General features: G+C 47.1%; 1 protein-coding gene across 1 annotated transcript; it reads left to right on the forward strand.

Annotated features, from left to right (window-relative positions):
* Positions 1-4,002: 4,002 nt before the first annotated feature.
* On the forward strand, positions 4,003-19,048 carry MSL3 (MSL complex subunit 3). The gene is made up of 13 exons (XM_054581051.1): positions 4,003-4,171; positions 5,463-5,545; positions 5,959-6,054; positions 6,389-6,486; positions 7,077-7,162; positions 8,034-8,156; positions 8,734-8,894; positions 9,672-9,830; positions 11,045-11,307; positions 11,917-12,026; positions 14,106-14,205; positions 14,573-14,657; positions 17,149-19,048. Exons 1-13 carry the CDS (start codon positions 4,070-4,072, stop codon positions 17,246-17,248), a joined length of 1,566 nt encoding a protein of 521 aa, XP_054437026.1. The 5' UTR covers positions 4,003-4,069; the 3' UTR covers positions 17,249-19,048.
* The last annotated feature ends 1,336 nt before the right edge of the window (positions 19,049-20,384 follow it).

Consider the following 20,384-nt stretch of genomic DNA (forward strand, 5'->3'; position numbering starts at 1 on the left):
CTGCCTTTTGTCTCTCAGAGTCCTTCCCTGGGCTTCTGACAGGGAAGCTCTCCTAACAGCCTCTGGTTTGGTGCTACCCAATTCCAATTGAGTTTCGCTCAAATGAATTCTTAAAAGTTTCAATATGCTTCAGTTTTTTTTGTTTAAAAAGAGCAACTTCCTCTTTGGAGCTTTTTCAACACAGCCCCTCCTCCTAGAGAGACGTGAGCACTCGCACCTGCTCTCTTCTGTCCCAGCTTTATCGGAGCCCACAGCAGGCTTGCCCTTGCTCACACGCTGCCCTGCCCTGCCTGAAGCGTGTCCTCTCTGAGGCCAGAGGCAACATCTGTATTCTACTTTGTGTGTCTAGCATCCAGCACATAGAGGCTCAATAAATATTTGTTGAATGAATGAATGAATGAATGAATGCCAGACAAGGAGAAATGGCTGAGGAATATTAATGGCAAGTATATACTTAGCATTTTATTTTATGCCAGGCACTCATGCAAAAGCATATACACTTTAATAAAGTGATTTATTCCTAAAACACCGCTGTGAGGGAGGAGCCACTATTAATCTTCACTTTAAATATAAGAAAACTGCCTCACGGAGAGACCAATCACCTGTCCAAGGTCACAAACTGTTAGATAGGACAGGGTCTCAAGATCTGGGAAGTTCTAAATGTGATTATTATAACAGCAAACCAGGGCTCAGCCATGTGGCACCTTGACATATGACCCAAGAATTAGTGTTGAAGGAAACAGGTTTTTATTAACAGGGTTCCAACCTCGGGGTGGGGGGCGCTGAGAGCACTCCTCAGAGCCCCCCTGTACTGTGAGACTCAGCACTTCCCTTGCTTCCGAAAAGGCCGCAAGCCACAACCATGCCCAGAAAGTCCCCATATCCTTATCTATCCTTATCTGTCCTTAAACCGGCTGCACAAGTCCTCTGGAATGTGGACTTGTGGGTTTCAGAGCTGCCATCCTCTTGCAGCAGCTCTCTCCTTCCGGGATCTGGAGCACACTGTTCTCAGCCTCTGTGTAATGGTTCAGGGAAACATGTGCCATGTTACACTGGATCATGGTGGAGTCCAGGGGGCACAGTCCCAAGAGAGGGGCTTCTCTGTATGTTCTTCAGAGAGGCAGAAGTCCGCAACTCTGCATTCTCGGTCACAGTTCAGCTCCAAGCACCTCCCACGAATCCATGCTTGGTTAGGCAGGTCCCCTGCAGCTGCATCAGCTCTGCCGCTTCTCTAGTCTGAACTTCTCCCCCTCCAGACCTCACGGTGCACTCCCGTGTCTCTCTCACGCACTCCGGACCTCTTCTTTTCACGAGGGACTCTCTCCTCCTACAGCCTTTCAGCCCACCCTCATTTAAACGCTCGGCCTGAGACTTCCTGCATGACCTGCTATCCAGCCCCTCCTATGATGTGTTAGCCTCCGCCATTTTTGCCAATTCCCCATATCTTTTACCGTCTTTTACCCGCCATCTTTAGTCAGGGCGAGAGTTCCCTGTGAGACAGGGACATCGGGGGTGGGAGTCCAGCCCCCCTGGCTAAGTCATGAGTCACTATACGCTCTTAAAGTCACGTACACCTTTGGCCCTGGGCAGCAGTCCTCTTCCCTTCAGGGAAGGGATGGCTAGTAACTTGCCGCTGTTATGCCAAGTATTTTAAATGCCATATTTTCCACTTCCCCCTTCCCTCAACAGAGGGTTGTGGAGGGATAGCTCTGCTATTTTCAGGGGATCCCCGCTCTGCACCCCATTACATTATGAAATGTTATTCTTGCTAAATGTTAAAATGTAGCACAGTATTTTGTAAATGCAGCTGTAAACAGGATGACCTGGGCAGGAACTCTACTGGATAAATGTAGCCAAATGAAAAAAGTCAAAATATAATTGACCAAGTAATGTACGAGTATATAAACAAGGGCTAAGCCTCCCTTCAGGGAAAGAGCTTTGGATATGAATCCTCTGTCTCGTTTACTCGCTGCAAAGAAATAAAACTGCTTTGTGACCACATCTCATTCCTGAACAGAACACCCCAAGCAGTAAACCCCTGGAGTTCAGTAACAAAACTAGGAAGTGACAAGTTTGGGACTCAGTGCCAGAGCCCACCCTGTGTTTTTACCTTTACACCCAAAAGGAAAAACAGATGCTCCACCCACGTTAGAGATGGAGACCTCTCTAGTGAGTCCTAATCACGAGATGCTGCCATTGGTGGGGTTCCTAGCTTTGGGGAGGCTGAGGGCATTTGTGTTCCTGAACTTTTTAAGGGGACATGGTAAAAGGCTTTCTTTGCTCAAGAACATAAGAAGGAGTGGAAATGGAGATTTAAAAAAAAAGAAAGCATCTCAAGTTTTGAAGAAATATGTATTCGCCAGCCAGAAAAATAAGAGGTAACATTTCAGTTATGCTTTAGCTGTGACATGCTGTTCCTTGCGCCCCAGAAGTTCCCCTGCTGTGCCTGGGGAGCGCCACCATGAAGACCTCAACCCTGCCTTCTCCACTGTATTATCGGCCCTCTTCCCCCAACCTATCCCTCCTCTGGCAGCCCTTATTCTGGCCAATGGACTTATCATTCACCCAACTCATTAGGTCAAAATAATTTCTAAAGTCTCCCAAGATTCCTCCTTCCCTCTCCCCCTTCACATCCATTTGGGCAGAGTTTTGTGGATTTTATGTCATAAATCTGTCGTCTGTTCATTAAATATTTACTGTATGCCATGAGTATGCAATGATGAACTGAAGATCTCCCCTCAGCCCCGCCCTCTCTGCTCCAAGAACCTGAGCATCTGAAAGAGGGCATTTTGCAAAAGAACAGCCTTTTCTACTGCTGAGCAGTAAATGCAAGAAACGGATAAGTATAAGGCTGGAAGGGAACACCGGAGGAGGGTATGATCCATCTAGAGCAGCTTGAGGGTTTTTCTCTTGGCGTGTCCAACCTGAAAGGTGAAGGAAGTGTACCAGAAACCCAGGGATAGGGGAGACAAGTGCAAATTTCTGGAGGCAAAAACAGAGCCCCGGAGAGCCCACAGTTCACTTCGATCTCACAGCCTCAAAGTTGGTCCCAGCCAGGTCTTAATCCACTATCCGCTGCACTGCCCCAAAACTTGCCGTTCCTGGAAATGGGGGGGGGGGGGTAAACAGCACCCAGTCTTTTCTGTCTCTGGAAGTTTGCCCTTCTGGAAGTCTCCCAGCACTTTCCGTCGAATATCTCCTGAGTACCCTCTCTGTGCAGGTACTTCCTATTACCAGCCCAGCAGAATTTTCCACCTTTAGAGAGTTTTCAATGTGTTGGAGAAGGGAGGCCTTGAGGAAGCAACTTGGAGAAGTTGGGGACTGGGAAACGAGACTTCAGATGTTAACGACCTGGTTAAGGACTCTCATCGCCCCCTGTTCACCCACTGTCACTGGGGGACTCCAGGCCTGCCACCTGCTTGTCCTCGCCCAGGTTTACCTTAGCGCTTTATTCACTCCCTCACCATCCTACGCCCCCGCCCAAGACCACTGTCCATCTAGACCTGACTCCAGCCCCAGATCTTTTCTGGGTAGCCACAAGGGGCGACCTGCAGCTCTGCGCGGCGCGGCGCGGCGCGGCCAGGGAGCTCAGAGGAGCCGCTGGAGGGCAGCCGCCGGCCGGCCTCACCACCGCCAGTTCCACCCCTGGCGAGCTCTCTCCTAAGACCTACCCACACGCAGGCTGGAGAGCGCACGCCCGGCGTGATGACACCGTGGGAGCAGCCCGCGTCAGCCGCCTTTCCCACGAGGGCGGGAGAGGCCACTCTGCGGGGAGATATTGGCCACAGCTGGAGCTCTCCGATCGCAGCTCTCCCGAGCCTGGGGGAAACTCGCGGGGACACGCTCGGGTGGGGGGGGGCGGAGCGAGCCCCCGGCAGCTCGGAGGTCCAGCAGCGGCTTAGGGCGGGCAGAGGCGGGACCGAGGGCGGGGCGGCCGCAGCCTCCGCCATTCCCCGTTTCCTCCCTCCCACCCCCGCTGCAGCGCACCACCTCCCCGCCCCCACCTCCCCGTCCCCCACCGCGCGCGCTCCGCCCGCCCCGGAGCCTCGCCCTCCGCCACGATGAGCAAATGAGCGCGAGCGAGGGCATGAAATTTAAATTCCACTCAGGGGAGAAAGTGCTGTGCTTCGAGCCTGACCCCACCAAGGCGCGAGTGCTGTACGATGCCAAGGTGCCGCCGCGGAGGGACAGGGAGGAGGAGTGGGTCGGGGGCCCCGAGACGGGGTGCGGGTGTGGGTGCGGATGGTGGCGCGGAGCAGGGTAGGCGGCGGGGCCCGGGCGCTCCCTGCCCGTGACAGCTGGGCCTGCACGGCGCCGCGCGGACGGCAGGGAGCGCTCGCGGGCGCCGCGCTGGGGAGTCGGGGCCCAAGCGCTTCCGCTTCCGTCCGCCGCATGGGGCTGCGCACGCGTCGCCTGAAACCTCGCGGCTGCGGTGTCGTGGGGCTGTCGTCGCGGGTCGATTGCGTTTGTGACGTCATCAAGGCCCGCGCGTCCCGGAGGCCGCTCACGGATGGCGCGTTAAGTCTCATCCTACGCGGAGCGCCGCGTGGGCTCCCGTGCGACACCCTGACCAACCGACCCAGGTCCTAATTCATAGCGCCGTAGCGCTATCTGTCGAGTCGCGACGTCGTTGTTCTGGGGCCCCAGTAGTGTTTGGCTCCCTCCCGTAAGCCCCGAGGGCTAGGTTGACCCGGTGTTTCCTTCCTTTAGGGCAGTGCAGCATTTATGCTTTCAGTCCCCGAGCTGGGTCCCGCGCCCATCACCTAAGTTACGGGGTCTCGCCTGGGACTGAGTCACATCTGCACCTTAGGCTGGGGTGGCGAGAGGTAGTGGGCATCGTAGTGCGGGAGTGGGGGCTGGCCCGGGGCCCCAAGTGCGTCTGAGTAGCGCTGCTCATTGGGGGACTTTCCAAGGCCCCCAGGCTCAGCCAGCTGTACAGTAGCGCTCCGCCCCCGCAACCCCGTCTCTGTTTTCTGCTTGCTTTCCCTCCATCGTTCTCGCCTTAAGTCTAACCAGGGGTGACACGCCCCGTCATTTGTCCCAGATGTTCCCTCTGGGGACACTGCTGGAAGGGATGGCAAAATCTGCCAGCCATCCTGTCCCTGGACACAGTGGAGCAGGGAAGACTACAACTCCCAGAGGTCTCAGGGCTGCAAGTCTGTGGTCTGGCCAGGACTCTTCTTTAGTGACAAATTGGCTGGCCAATGGCTTTAGAAGCTGTACCCAGTCCCACACTCAGAGACCAATCACGGGGAGGTTGGAGGGATGTTTCCTATTTTGAGGCATCCACTCAGGAAAAAAATGGAATTGAAAGGAAAAATGTTTCAGCCTAGCTCTCAATCTAAAAAAGGAGCGAATGCTTTCTTTTTTTAAAACAGAAAGGTCTATGGTCTAGTTTTCCTGACCTAGCTTCCAGTGTTCTGTATGTTCAGTCATTTGTGGACAATATTTTTTGGTTTCAGATTGTGGATGTTATTGTTGGGAAAGACGAAAAAGGCAGAAAGATCCCAGAATATTTGATCCATTTTAATGGTTGGAACAGAAGGTGAGTGTGCTCGAGAAAACGGACTGAAAATTGATCATTTCTGCAGCGCAAGAACATTGCAAACTTCCTTCTTAGGTTTTAGAAACACTTGTAGAAAAGTTCCATGTCCTGTTTTTGCTTTTCTTAAAAAAAACAAAACCAAACCAAACCTTGTCTTTCCAGAAGACTGATTACTTTTAAGTTGATTATGTTTGGGTTCTCTGTGTGTAATTCTGCAAACCCCAGTTGCTTGTAGAAGTGAGTTCCTCCTTCAGTTTGTTTGCATTTTTTGTGATTTAAAAATATTTAAATAGTTTTCTAAAATGTCAGTAATTCTGGGACACTTCAGTTCCTGTGAGATGCTTTTAGCAGTTGTTTTATAGCAAAGTAAAATACTGAATTTTGTGTCCTTTTTTGTTTGTTTTTTTTTTTAGCTGGGATAGGTGGGCCGCTGAAGATCATGTCCTCCGTGATACCGATGAAAATCGGCGATTACAGCGTAAATTGGCAAGAAAAGCAGTAGCTCGCCTGTGAGGATACAAAAATGATCACGATGTCTTTTCTTTTAGCATGTAGAATTTTTATGATGTAAAAGTAAAGCTATGACAAGCATGGTTTCGTTATGCAGTTTGACATACTGAAACTGTGTTAGCGAAGAGTGTTTCTCTTGTATTGTGAGTAACTGCTGTGTTTCCCGCAAGGATATTGTATAATATTCTGAAATGGAGATCACTGTTTATGTTTTAAAGTTTAATTATTAGTCAGATGCTTAAGAACCTTTGTTATTATGTCTTGTTTTTACTTCAAGACTCATATATCAGTCAACATAAAACTTGTCTCGTTCATGTTTGTTTTTCTTTGCAGAAGCACAGGAAGAAAGAAGAAGCGCTGTCGCTTGCCTGGTGTCGATTCTGTCTTAAAAAGCCTCCCCGGTGAAGAAAAAGATAAAAATGATGAGAACTGTGAGTGTCTTGACTGACTTTCTGCAGTTAAAAGAACTTTTACCTAGTTCTTTTATACTGCAGGATTGACGGGGAGGAATCCTTGAAATGACAGGCAGGGAAATGTTTTGAGCTCATTATACATAATGTTTGCCACTTTTGTTTTTGACGTTGAAGGTAGCAGCCAGTAAGTCCATAATTAGTCCTCATCGATCGTGCTCCTCATCGATCGTGCTCCTCATCGCGGCCTTCTCGGCCAGTGCCTTTGTGCTGATCCCTTGGGGGGGCGGGGGTTCATTCTCGTGTTTTCTCCTCGGTGCCTCAGGGGACTAGGCCTTGCTTTCCAGTGCAGCGGGTAACCAGGGCCTCCTAGGTGACTCAACAATTTTACATCATTTTCTTGTGTGGTTTTTCCATTCATTGAAATCGGTGTTATATTTTTCAAAATAAATTTCTATTCTGAAAGGTACAGTGTTTCTGTCCAGCATTTAAAATATATGTAAGACTGCAGTTTACTGTTCCCAGCAGTAGGACATTTCACCCGTAAAGAATTGCCCCAGGTAGGGAAGTACATCATACAGGGTTGCTGTGGGTTTTTTTGTTTTATCTAGCCATAAGCACTTCCTCTGATGACAGTAGTGAAGAAAAGGATGAAGCAGTAAGTGAAGAAAGTGACGTGGAAGAAAAGACTGAAGCGGTAAAAAGTTTTTATTGTGAAAACTGTCTTTGGTATATATTTAGTGGTAACATTCTTCTGCTGGGAAGCGTTTTGTAACGACATTTGTAACAGGATACATTTGTAACAGAACAATACATTTGTAACAGAAAACATTTGTAACAGAATAATACATTTGTAACGGAACAATACATTTGTAACAGTACTTCCTACTTAAGGGAAAGCAACCCTTACTGAGAATCGCTGTGCGAATCTGTCACGGGCTCTTTATAGCCAGAAAGCATTTCCACAGATCGTAGCTAGCTCTTTCTTTTCAGTGCGATTATGAACTTTATTTTTGTAATGGTGATTATTTTAAAAAATATTTTATTTATTTATAAAGACAGGGGAAGGGAGGGAGAAGGGGAGGGAGGGAGGGAAACGTGGATGTGTGAGAGAAACATCAATCAGTTGCTTCTCACACGCCTCCGATTGGGGACGTGGCCTGCAACCCAGGCGTGTGCCCTGAGTGGGAATCAAAACAGGCACCCTTTGGTCTGCAGGCCAGCGCTCAAGCCACGGAGCCACACCAGCTGGGGCAATGGTGACTATTTGTAAATGTTGCATATTAGAGTTTGGCATCTTCTGCCTGCCTTCCCAGTTAGTGTAGATTCTGCTGGCACAATTAAATGGGGAAGAAAAAAAGAGAGCATTTGCAGTGTGGTTAGTGTCCTAAAACAAGTTCACTTTCGGCCTTTCGTGTACTTTTTCTTTAGACCATGTATCGTTACTGGGGTAAATGTTGCGGATCACCTGGGTTTGTATTGTAGTGCGCGCTCATGTGTTAGTCCTTTGCACATACACTCTCCTGCCGTTTTAAGGAGTTGAACAATCTGCAATTGTGCTATTGCAGAAGGAAGAAGTGGAGACGCACAGGAAAAGGGAGATGGAAGAAAGAACAATCACTATAGACATCCCTGAAGTTCTGAAGAAGAAGCTGGAGGACGACTGCTACTACATCAACAGGAGGAAGCGGGTGTGCAGGGGGCGCAGAAAACACGGGCTCGTGATGCGATGTTCATTTCGCCGCGTTTTGTAGTCATAGACTCAAATTATGGAGAACCTTAAGGGGATGACATTTCTGTTTTAAGTTTTGTACCGAGGCAGGTTTTTAAATTACCTGACAGTGCTCTGGTGCTGATGAGATTAAAAATGTATCAGTCTTTCCCAGCCGCGGTTCCGCATTGGAGTCCCCTAGGGAGCCTTGCGCCTGGGCTTCCCCCCAGGGCGTGAGGTGAAATTGACTCTGGTGTGGTCGGCGGCGGCTGTGGATATGTTCTGAGAGGCTCCCTGGTTGGTACTAATGGATCACTAACATGATAACCGCTGCTTGTATTTGTTTGAAAAATTAATCCTGTAATCTACATGGTGATACGATCAGTAGATGAAAAACATCAGAGCTTCAAGGCGTATTTCTTTTAAAAGAGTCTCTCTGAACCAAGTAGGCTTTAGTTTTCAGTTGAAAAGGTGATACAGGCAAGACCACTGTTCGGTGGAGCGTACAGTTTATCCAGTGCAGCGAGTGCATCAGATGTGTACATTTTTGTTAACAGTTAGTGAAACTTCCGTGCCAGACCAACATCATCACAATTTTGGAATCCTACGTGAAGCATTTCGCCATCAATGCAGCCTTTTCAGCCAATGAGAGACCTCGTCATCATCACGCTATGGCGCACGCCAACATGAATGTACATTATATCCCAGCGGAAAAGAAGTGAGTGGCGGGGGGCGGGGGCGAGGGGTTGTCATCTTGTGCTTCTCTCTGTGTATGACAGCAGTGGCTTTCATTTAGAAGAGACTGTACTGTCTCCATTTCAGTTATTTTTTTTCCCCATTTCAGTTATTATGAATTCATTGGATATATCACTTAGTATACATTTTAACATCAAAATATCCCTTTTTTGAAATGTTCAATAAGTGTATCTGGTCTGGATGCAAGACCAAGGCCAGTTTGTTCTGTGAGGTATTTTAGGAGAATAGCTATTTTTTTCTCCTTGAAAAGCACCAGAATGGGCCATAAGAATTTTATCAGAGCTCGTTTGCAAACACGTCTTTATTCCAGTCGGAGTAATTGTCCTCATAGACTTGCCTTGGCTCGCGCGGCTCCGCTGGGGTAGATTTAGACAGGTAGCTGTTCAAGTCCAAATAGGTGTTAGGCGTTCAGCGGGCCTGCCCGCTTCCGCCCCTGGTGACCGGGGTCTGCGCACCTTGTGCAGCACAAGCTGCTTGGGTGCCTCGTGTGGCACTGAACAGAACCATTTGTGCTCAGTGTTCCAAGTGAAAATTGCCAGCGTACTCGCCGTGCTTTATTTTGTAAACCAGTGTTGCCGCTTAATCCCTTATTGTTGGCATCTACAAATTCGTTTCATTCTTTCTGTGTTTAGGTATAATATATAGTGTTTAAAATTCTGTGTTATTAAAAATTTACACCCTTATTGTGACAGTTTGCAAACTCTTGCATTCTCTAATCTCTTCTTTTTAATCCTTCTAGCGTTGACCTTTGTAAGGAGATGGTGGATGGGTTAAGAATCACCTTTGATTACACTCTCCCATTGGTTTTGCTGTATCCATATGAACAAGTTCAGTATAAAAAGGTGACTTCGTCCAAATTTTTTCTTCCAATTAAGGAAAGTGCCACAAACACTAGTAGGTAAGTTGCAGGGTAGAGCATTTGGGTCAACTTTGAGCAGCTCTCTCCCTCTTTCCAAAGACAGTGGAGTGAAGAGAACACAGTCTGAGAAGGGTAGGAGAGGTGGGAGACGCGGGTTCAAATTTCGCTCCTTCCCTTACTGGCTGTCGGACTTGGGGAGGTGCCTTCTGAGCCTCTCCCTTTTTCCTCGCTCCGCTCAGGAGAGAACTTCTGTCTCCTAGGGCAGTTATTGTTAAATGAGGAAGTTGATGAGGGCCGGCCACCTGCGGCCTTCAAGTAAAGGTTAGTTTTGTTCTCACTGTGCTGCGTCAGCACCTCCATCGGTGCCCAAGCCTGACCAGATTTCTTTTCCGTGAGGGAAGCAAAGACCCCCCCCAGACTAGAGTCTCTGCTTTTATCGGTATAAGCTGCGATACGTCTCCCTCGTGCCTCTTCCTTTGAGCGGCGTGTTCTCGTGACTTCCACACATCCATCTCCTCTGGCCTCCTTACTGCCTGCTTTGTCTGCGACCACCCCTTCTGACTGCTCCCGGGGGGGCGGGCGCTGACAGCTCGCCACTTGCCGCGCTGCCCTCTGCGTAAGCCGCCTTTCCCTCCCACCCCCTCCTCCCTTTGTGCCCCCTGTCTCTGGTTCTCTGCCTCAGGATGTCTTTTCTCAGCCTGTCTGCCTTTCCCGTTGCTGTCACCCCAGGTGAGAGGGCTGTACAGCTCATTGGGGACCTGCGTCAGTGTCCCCATGCTGTACTCCGAACCTCGATGTTCCCAGTGTCCCCAGTGAACTGCGTGTTTTCACACAGTTGAGGCTTTCAGTAGTAACATTATGATACAATAAAATGCTATTCTTACTCTTGTGAGCAGGGTGTCTCAACTTTGGCCCTATTGGCATTTTCAGCCTTGTCGTTCTTTGCTGTGGTCTGTCCTGTGCTCTGTGGGATGCTGAGCAGCATCCCTGGCCTCCACCCACTAGCTGCCAGTAGCACCTCCCAATTGTGACAGCCAGACACCCCTGGTCGAGAACCTTCTCGTAGGCAAATGTAAAAGGGACAGTGCCTGAGAGGGCGAAATGGTGGCCTTTCTACGTGTGCCACCCTGCTGGAGAGCAGCTGAGACTGCGTTTCCCGTTCGGTCTGAAGGAGGACATTCGAGAACCTCTCCAGGTTTTGCAAAGACTCCGCAGACCGGGGCTGCGTGACCCTCTCCCCACTTCTTCCGTAGGAACCAGGAGGAGCTCTCGCCCAGCCCACCTTTGTTGAATCCGTCCACCCCACAGTCCACGGAGAGTCAGCCGACCACAGGTGAACCGGCCACCCCCAAAAGGCGCAAAGCCGAGCCAGAAGCCTTGCAGTCTCTGAGGCGTTCCACGCGCCACTCTGCCAATAGCGACAGGCTGTCTGAGAGCAGCGCCTCGCCGCAGCCCAAGCGCCGGCAGCAGGACACGTCCGCCAGCATGCCCAAGCTGTTCCTGCACCTGGAGAAGAGTAGGTCCATCCCTAGGGACAGCAGGAGGGGCTGGGGGCAGGGTGGGGGGACCCTGCAGCACACCCGCGTTTGTCCACTTGCCTGTGGGAACTTGCCGGAGCTCAGCCCTGACGGGAGCTCAGGAGGCGTGTCCCTCGCCTGGGCGCAGCTGGCCGGGAGGGGCGGCCAGCTGGGCTTCGGCCCTGTAGGTGGGTGCTTGGCGCCCGCTGGCTCAGCTCTGTGTCACAAGTCAGTCTTCAGTCAGTCCGTATCCCCTCCCCCAGCCTTCATACTGGGCAGTCCAGCCACTCATGATTTGCTGCCACTTTGGATCTGCCTCCTCCGGGCATGGATTCTTATCAGTGGAATCATGCAATACATGGCCTTTTGTCTGTGGCTCCTTTCACTCAGGATCATGTTTTCAGGGTTCATTTTGTTGTAGTTTCTATCAGGACATGATTCCCTTTTTTTTCCCCCCCCAAATAATTTTCTAGGTACTGTCTTGTAATAGGAGAGTCTTATCGTTAAAGATGAATAACTTCTCTGCTGTTTGCCACCGTCTTCCCGCAGTCTCTACTTTACAGCTCTGTGATCTCTAAGTCAATAATGAACATCTTTTCCTCTTGAAGAGACCCCCGTGCACAGCAGATCATCCTCACCGGTTCCTGTGACCCCTAGCAAGGAAGGGAGTGCGGTGTTTGCCAGCTTCGAAGGCAGAAGAACTAATGAGATAAATGAGGTAGAGTTAGTGCCTGCTCCTCGCCCCCAGTGAGTCCTGCCTCTTGTGGTTGCTGAAGCCCAGTGGAAGGAAATCGGGTTTCCGTAGAAGCATGACGTTGCTCTTGCTGTGGGTATTCACAGAATTGTTTGTATGATGTGCAACATTGTGTTTTTGTTTCCTAAAATGAGAACATTCTTAAGACTCTAGCCTTATACTTACATTCATCTTTTATCTTAAAGAACTACAAGTATTGGTACATGAGGACAGTAAGTCCTCACTTAACATCGTGGGTAGGTTGTTTAAGTGCAACAACATAAAATAAAACCAGTTTTACCATAGGCTAATCGATATAAATAAGAGTTAAATTCTTACGGCCTCTCATCAACATTGTAACCAAATGTGAGGACTCCAGGACCTACCGTGTTGCCATTTTATATAGTAGGTGTCAGAACACTTCCTCTGCAAAGGCCAGACAGTAAACATTTGAGGCTTTGTGGCTACACAGTATCTAACAAGGCTGGGCCACTCCAGAAGCAGCCATCGATACTTTGTAAATGAGCGAGCCTGTTGTGTTCCACTAAAACTTTCTTAGGGACTCAGAGATTTGAATAGCAGATAATTTTCATTGTGATGAGACGGTCTCTTTTTTTTTTTCCCCCTGTTTTTTTCAACCATTTAAAAATATAAAACGCGTCCTTCACAATGCTGTTAATAGCCGTCACCGGAGGGCCTGCTGTATGTCGGCCCTGTGCCCGGCACTTGACCTGAATTAACCTCAAATCCTCCCCTTGCTGCTGGGTTTCCATTTTGCAGGTGGGGAAGCTTTGCATTTTAAAACTCTACATTTAAGGTCACTTCACTGAAGCTGGTAGCGTGTGTTTCAGGGAGTGTTTCAGGATGGTTTGTGAGCCCCGCCGAGGAGGGGGGGCGTCCCTGCTTCTTCGGGCAGGAGGGGGAGGACGACTCGGCGGAGGGGGCGGAGGGGGCGGAGGGGGCGGAGGGGGCGGAGGGGGCGGAGGGGGCGGAGGGAGCGGAGGGGTAGATGCTTTTGCCAGAAAGTGTCAGCTTGCAAGTGTTTTCAGGGCTCACATCTGTTTTCGCTTGATTCAGCGGGTCAAATTAGTTTCCCAAGTGAATATAATGTAGCAGAAATTAGGACAGTTTGAAACAATAGTAATAATACTCAGAACATCTTTGGGTTACTTTTTACTGCCTCATTTTCTACTACAGCGGATTTTCAGTAAAGGAAAAGGGGCAAAATGACCAAAATAGTTAGAGCCAATTTATAAGTAGTAGCTGTTGACAATTAGGAAGTAGAGTATTTCCATAATTTTAAGCCTTCTCCCCCTCCACACTCTTATGTATTTTTATAAGCTTGTGTTTATTTTAATATAGTGTCTTGTTTTTTCCTCTACGTACAGTTTATTATCATAATTTTTAGGTGATTAGAAGTATCTCTATGTTGCCGAGGAAGCTGGATCCTCCTGGGATTGATTTAAAAGGCAAAAATGTTTTGAAAAATGTTGGTAGAAAACTGCAATATATATGCTGATATGTAATCTGTATGGAAAACATGGATCTATATTGATTCTCATGCTCTCTATATCATGATTCCACGACTAAGAAATGAACTTTAACATTCCAGTATACACTTCTTGCTTTTTTCTGTGTTTACATTATAACTATACACGATATTTTATATTGCATACTCGCTTTTTTTTGCAAGTGTCGTATTGAACTTAATTATTCTGTGTGTCGATCCTCTTCAGCATAATACAGTGCACTCTCCTGTGTCCTGAGCTCATGCCCACAAAGAGCTCCATGGGAAAGTGAGAGGGGTTTCTTCAGAACTTCCACGTTGGTTTGTTGTCACACTTCCCTCCCATTTCCTGGCCCAGCTCTGGAGCAAGACCTGAGGTGCCAGAGGGACAGGAAGCTTGGGGGGGGTGGGAATGTGACTCTCATTTGGTGACATCGGCCTGCTGGCCTGAGAATGTCAAAGCACATGTATTTCTGCCAGAATTCCAGACGTTGAGGTCCTTTGGCAATGGAGTGTTAAGGTACAACAACAAAGTGTCCAATTCGTGCTTTTCCCAGGTCCTCTCCTGGAAACTCGTACCAGACAGTTACCCTCCAGGCGACCAGCCGCCTCCACCCTCCTACATTTACGGGGCACAACACTTGCTGCGATTGTTTGGTAAGAAATCCTGGCCCTTGCTTTCTTCTTTACTCCCCCCTCCCTTTGCTTCGCTTTGGTGTGAACACTCCTGTTAGCATAGGTTCATCTTACGGTAATTTTGGGGTCTAAGAAAAATTACTGAAAGGTGACCTCTTTAAAAAGCAAGGCGCTTCACGAATCTTAAATTGCATAAAAATTATATTTGCAACATTCGTACTATTCCTGTGTCTTCGTGTTCACCTGGAGTTTTTAGTTTTGTTTGGTAATGTAGATGTTATGTTCATTTCAAAAGAGAAGAAACAGACCCAGACAATCCGTGAATGTGTCCTACCCGTTCCGTTGCCAGATCCTGCTGATTGTAAATGGTTTCTTCTTTTTAATGCAGTGAAACTTCCAGAAATCCTTGGAAAGATGTCCTTTTCTGAAAAGAATCTGAAGGCTTTACTGAAGCACTTTGATCTCTTTCTGAGGTATTTTTATTACTCTGTCAAAACTTAACCTCTACTGCCTTATACATACTGCGCCATATATGACTTCTCTGAATTTCTCTTTAGCAAGTGTGGACGCCGTCTCTGATATTTTAAGTAATAGCAGTATTACCTAAGTATGCTTGGTTGTAACTGTAATTATAATATGGGGAGGTTGGCTATTTTCTTTCTTTTTCAGAATTTATTTATTTATTTTTAGAGGGGAAGGGAGGGAGAAAGAGAGGGAGACAAACATCAATGTGTGGTTGCCTCTCGAGCACCCTCTCCTGGGGACATGGCCTGCAACCCAGGCTTGTCCCCTGAGTAGGAATCGAACTCGCGACCCTTTGGTACCCGGGCCAGCACTCAATCCACTGAGCCACACCAGCCAGGGCGTGGTAATTTATCCGCTTTCTGAATCAAGAGTATTCATTGTATGGACGTAAAATTTTTTGTGTCACCAAAAGAATTCAGCGGATAACCTTGTGAAAAGAAAATTAATTATAGGGAAGTGATTGAGTAAGATTGATAATTTAGTTTCGTTTTTTGCATTCAGGAGTCCCTTAAATATTAAATACTCTTTTGTTCCAAGTACCTAAAGGAACTTAAATATTAGCATTTACCAGTTGGATTTTGGGAAAGTTAAGATAAGGACTATTGCTGACGGTCTGTGAGTTCAGAGAATCATTTCAGCGCACCATAGGCTCGCTCGCCCCACCTTTACTCCCCCCGCAGCACCATGCTGGGGGCGTGGCCCCCTGCCCGGTGGCCCGGCCCATTCTCGCTCCCCCACCTGGGTGTCTGTTGACTAGTTCCTCTCCTTGGCAGGCAAGGCCCCTCCTCACCCTGGCTCACCCAGCGTGTCCTATCTACCTGACTTTCTGTCTTTAAAAGAAAAAAAATGTCTTTTATTATAATTCTATACAATAAAATTGTGCAAGTTAAAGTTTAGCTTTCGTGCCAACGTAAGCCACAACTTGCGCTTTCTTCCTTCTCTCTATGTGCGTGCCTTTTCCTTGTGGCCAGGCCCGAGCCCGCAAGAGCGAGTCAAGCGGGGTCTTCCACGGAGCGGAGAGCGCTCCCGGCGGAGCAGTCAGCCCTGGAGTTTGTGAGATACTTCCCCGCAGGCATTTTGAATAAAGTGTCCATGAGTGGAATTAGACTTTGAAACATTTTATTAGAAACAAAGTTCAAAATTACCCTCTTCCCTTCCAGCCTCCCCCTCAAACAAACCCACAACTCTGTTTGGCATAAAAATTTTGTAAGCTGAAGTCAAATAATGACAATAAAACATGAAGAGAGAGCTGCCAGTTAGCTTGGGAAAGGCTGCTGATTTTGAAGTACACTTGACACAAAAGAGAAATTAGGATTTTAGGAAGTAACTTAGAAATATTTACAAATAAATGTAGTTGTTGGTTTTGAAAATGTATCCAAAGGCATCAACCAGAAAATCAATGGACATAGTAATCACCGTAAAAAGGGGAGAGTCAAGGAAGAAAAGGTTCACCCTTGGATGAATTTTAGCTTAGTTTTTACTGAAGAAGGTATTGCAGAGGTTTATCCTTGAATTTTTTAGGAATTTGGGCACACGGGAGGAAGCCAGGGAAACAAACACGAAGCCAGTTAGCTTACTAGTTAATAGGACCCGTGTGAGAATGTCTTAGTCCTTTATTGGGAAGCCTGTGATGCTTCCCTGTAGCAGGGACTGACTGCTGAATGGCCACGTTTCCGCGGCCATTGGCAGACATAAGTCGGTCCTTTTGCTTGTATTTTGCTACTGTCAGCTGGAACTGTAACACTTCGGGCATGGCAAATGACAACATAAGATGTCCTTTACTCGCTATACCGTTCCGTTTTGGTGTCACTGAGCCCGTAGAAACGTTGCCAATTTCTCAAGGGACAGTTACTGAGTTTATATTTTTTATAGTTTGTTTTTAAAACAGGAAAATGTAGCCCCGACTGATGTGGCTCAGTTGGTTGGGCGTCCTCCTGCTAAGCAAAGGGTTACCCGGTTCGCCTCCTGGTCGGGACATGTGCCTGGGTTGTGGGTTCAGTCCCCAGTCGGGGTGCGTGGCAGAGGCAACCGATCAACTTTCTCTCCCTCTTTCTCTTTCCCTCCCTCCCTTCCTGTCTCTCTAGAAATGAATAAATAAAATCTTAAAAATAAATAAATAAAACAGGAATGTGTAGGAGCAGCCACGGAGGCCTTTTTGTTATGGAAGTGTTTCTACAATCAAGACTGCCACCTAGTGGAGTTTCAGTTCTTCCATTTACATGCTTGATAGCGAAGGGTTCTGATGACAGTTAATTACTGTGGAACCTGGAAATGTGCAGTGAAAGTAGTCAGTATCTAGAAATCAAGATTATATTTTTTCCGAATGCCAAAAGAGACTGACGTGTTAGAGTGGTTGGAAGTTAAGATTTTGCTCGCTGGTATTTCGTCTTACTGCCGTAATCACTGGGGCCGTTTCTTTCTCTCTCTCTCTCTCTCCAGGTTTTTAGCAGAGTACCATGACGACTTCTTCCCAGAGTCTGCCTACGTGGCTGCCTGTGAGGCGCACTACAGCACTAAGAACCCCAGGGCGGTTTATTAGCATTTCCGCCGGCTCTGCGAGAAGGCCTCCCCGCCTGGCTTTGCGTTCCAGGTCCCCAGCAGAGAGTAGGGGAGGAGGAGGGGGATGGGATGCCCAGCCCAGGGAGGCTCTAGCAGAGGCGGGCCCAGTTATTTGAGTTATTACATACTTAGTTATTTTTGGTAAGGAGTACTTCTGTGGTGCCTGAACAGCCTACGACATCTGACCCTCGCCGCTGTGCGCGCCATTGGTGTCAGAAGAGAGCAGCTATGTTCTCAGGGTAGCGTTCACGAAAGCGTGCATGGGTCAGGCTGTTTCAGTGGAGGTTGGAGTTATTAATAATAACCACATGTTTTAGTTATTCGTTAGCACTAAGCAAAATTGTTTTGCAAACTGTTTTCATTCTTAGGATGATACTGAGCAGCTCTGTCCAACCAATTTTGTTTTGCTTGGAAACTGCAAAGTGGTCCCAAAATATTTTACAGGGAATTGATATTGAAGGCAAAAGAAAATTTGCAGCTATACATTTGCTTTTACAGTTCCTTTTCTGTAAAACCTTATTTTTGGTGATCTAAAAAAAGCGTTGCCTGACATGTTTGAGATTTTTACAGATATACTTTGTTGTGTAATGTTATGGTTCCCATTCTGTAAGATGTTATTTTTGATGTTCTAAATAAAGCAGAGCCCGTCTTGTTGGGAAGAGCCAGGGGAGAGAGTCTTCACTCTGGCCTTGTCTTCTTTCTTTCTTGCGAAGGAACAGATCGGCGACACCCTGACTCAACTTTTTGTTTTATTTTTGTTTTACTTCTGTGCCTTCTTTTGTTAAGGCCTTTAGTTTTCCCTTCCTTTGATTTTGTGTCCCTTGTCAGCGTGACGGGGAGGTCGTGACTGGAAGTTGCTGTGGCCCCTGGTCTATCTCGTAGCCGCACCCTGGGCTGGTCTAGGGCCAGCACGTTCACCCGCCTCCATCCTGACCAGCTGGTGGCCTCTCAGGCCGCCCTGCTAATCCTTATCTTAGTCCCTCACATGCCTCCCCTGCACCTCCCCCGCCCCCCGGGACGTTTCAGGAAACCCTGACTTGATTGAAGGGAGGCCAGCACCACACGCGCCTGGGGTACAGCCCCTGCTTTTCCTTGTAGCTCAGCTCAGTGGCTCTGAATTCCCGAAGGTCACTGCTCATGAACAAGAAGGGCCGTGGGGAGGTTTTAAAAATTTGTAAATGCTTTCATCGAAGGGACTTGACATATACCGACCAGTGAGAATCAGAACTTCTAAATCGGAGTGGACGTTATCTTAGTGCACTTAGTTGCTAGGTAACTTGGGTTTGGGTATCTGATCTGGAGTAGCATTTGGGTTCAGGCAGGTTTCATCTCCATGCGCTTTTACGCGATGTTTAAAGGCGGTGCACCTGCAGTGTGCTCTGGATTGTTGAAAAAGTGTTATCAGTCATTATGCATGGCCTGGAAAAGAAGAAAGTTTCCCTTAAAAGAATCTACTTGTTAAATGTCGCCAGGGAAATGAACACAGACTGTCTCTTGGAACCTTTATAGTGATATAGCTTGAGTCTACAATTCATTTGTTTTCTAATAATGAAAAGTGACTTTCTTTCCCCAAAGGTATTTCTGAATCACAACTTCCCTTAAGATGATTATTTGCTGCTTAGGTTGATTGAAGTAAGTGTCGCAAATATTATCTATTATAATTTTTCAAATAATTCATCGGTTAAAATAGAATTTAAATGTCTAGACCATCCTTATGCTTATAAAAATTATGCATTATCCTCCTTTTGTCAGTTTTTAAATTGTTACTTTCCTAAACTGCCAAACGTGCAGTTAAGTGTCACATTTATTGTGTTAATGCTTTCCTTTTAAGTCATGTGAAGGTGTATTAAAAATACTTCAATAACCTGCATTTTAGAATCTTGTGCTAAAAACCACTGAATTATACACTTTTAAGGTGATTTTTAGGGTATGTGAATTATCTCTCAGTTAAAACTGAGACACAGGTATTGGCTATGGCTAAAACTCAAGAAAATACACCATGAAACCCATTTTTCTAAAAAAAAAAAATTATTATTTTTAGAGAGAGGGGGAGGAAGGGAGAAAGAAAGGGAAAGAAACATCAATGCAAAAAAGAAACATTGACCGGTTGCCTCTTGTATGCGCCCCAACCGGAGACGGAACCTGCAACCCAGGCATGTGCGCTGACTGCAAATTGAACCCCTCACCTTGCGGGGTGATGCCCAACTACTGAGACACACCAGTCAGGGTGAAAACCCATTTCTGAGAATTTAAAAGGCTGTTTGATCCAATATTCCAGCCTGGCTTTGCTCACGCGTCATTGGCCAAGGCCAGCCACGCTTCCTTTTCCCCACTGAGTTCACACTGCTCCCAAAGCTCAGAACATCCAGTGCTGTGTCCTCACGTAATTTCCTTCATAAGCGAACATGGAGTTGACATCTTCCAACTTCTTTGACTTCCAAATTCTTCTGCATGGTGGGACATACGAATAAGTATATACTGATATTATGATATAAGCAATAAAAGGTTAATGAACAAGTTGGTGAAAGCAAAAGTAACGTGCATTCAGAATAATGCAAATCATGGCCAGTTCATCTTTACAAAGTCTTCATGTTTTAGCATTTTGTGACATCAATCTTCGTCCTTCCAGAAGGTCAAGAGAAACCATAGGTAGTAAAGTGCGCGACTGTGTTTCCCTATTGATTTGTACTATTCTCACTCAGGTTTACGACCTTCTGTGGAATGATTTAATACGTCATTTTGGAGATCTGCTTTGGCACAAGGTAAATTACAGCAGCCTGCAGTTCTATTTACTGCTCAATATTCACTATTGTAAAGGTGACTTTCAAGGCAATTTCAGCTTGTCAGCCTCTATTAGTTGTCCATTATTATCTGGAAAATGATTTGCGGGTTGTATAGAGGCACACCCGTTAGTGTCAGGATGAACGCTGTTCGAATGTATTTAAAACGAAGTGAAAACCAAAAATGCTCTATTGGAGCCCATAAAGCCTAACCAATCATTGCATTGAAACCTTTGTTAATTTTGTGGTCCATAAGAAGCCATGGCATGGTAGACATTGAAAAATGTTTCAAAATCTTCACACACGCATACACACACACCATGTCCTTGTCCCTAA

This window comes from Pteronotus mesoamericanus, unplaced genomic scaffold (assembly GCF_021234165.1).
Source record: "Pteronotus mesoamericanus isolate MK-2021 breed Mesoamerican mustached bat unplaced genomic scaffold, CSHL_Meso_final contig_65, whole genome shotgun sequence".
Lineage (NCBI taxonomy): Eukaryota > Metazoa > Chordata > Mammalia > Chiroptera > Mormoopidae > Pteronotus > Pteronotus mesoamericanus.

Bases quoted from the DNA above. Each gene is read 5' to 3' on its own strand.
- MSL3 (XM_054581051.1), top strand. From the start codon at position 4,070: ATGAGCGCGAGCGAGGGCATGAAATTTAAATTCCACTCAGGGGAGAAA. The intron at 5,546-5,958 runs GTGAGTGTGCTC...TTTTTTTTTTAG, and splicing joins TTTAATGGTTGGAACAGAAG to CTGGGATAGGTGGGCCGCTG. The intron at 14,206-14,572 runs GTAAGAAATCCT...TTTTTAATGCAG, and splicing joins ACACTTGCTGCGATTGTTTG to TGAAACTTCCAGAAATCCTT.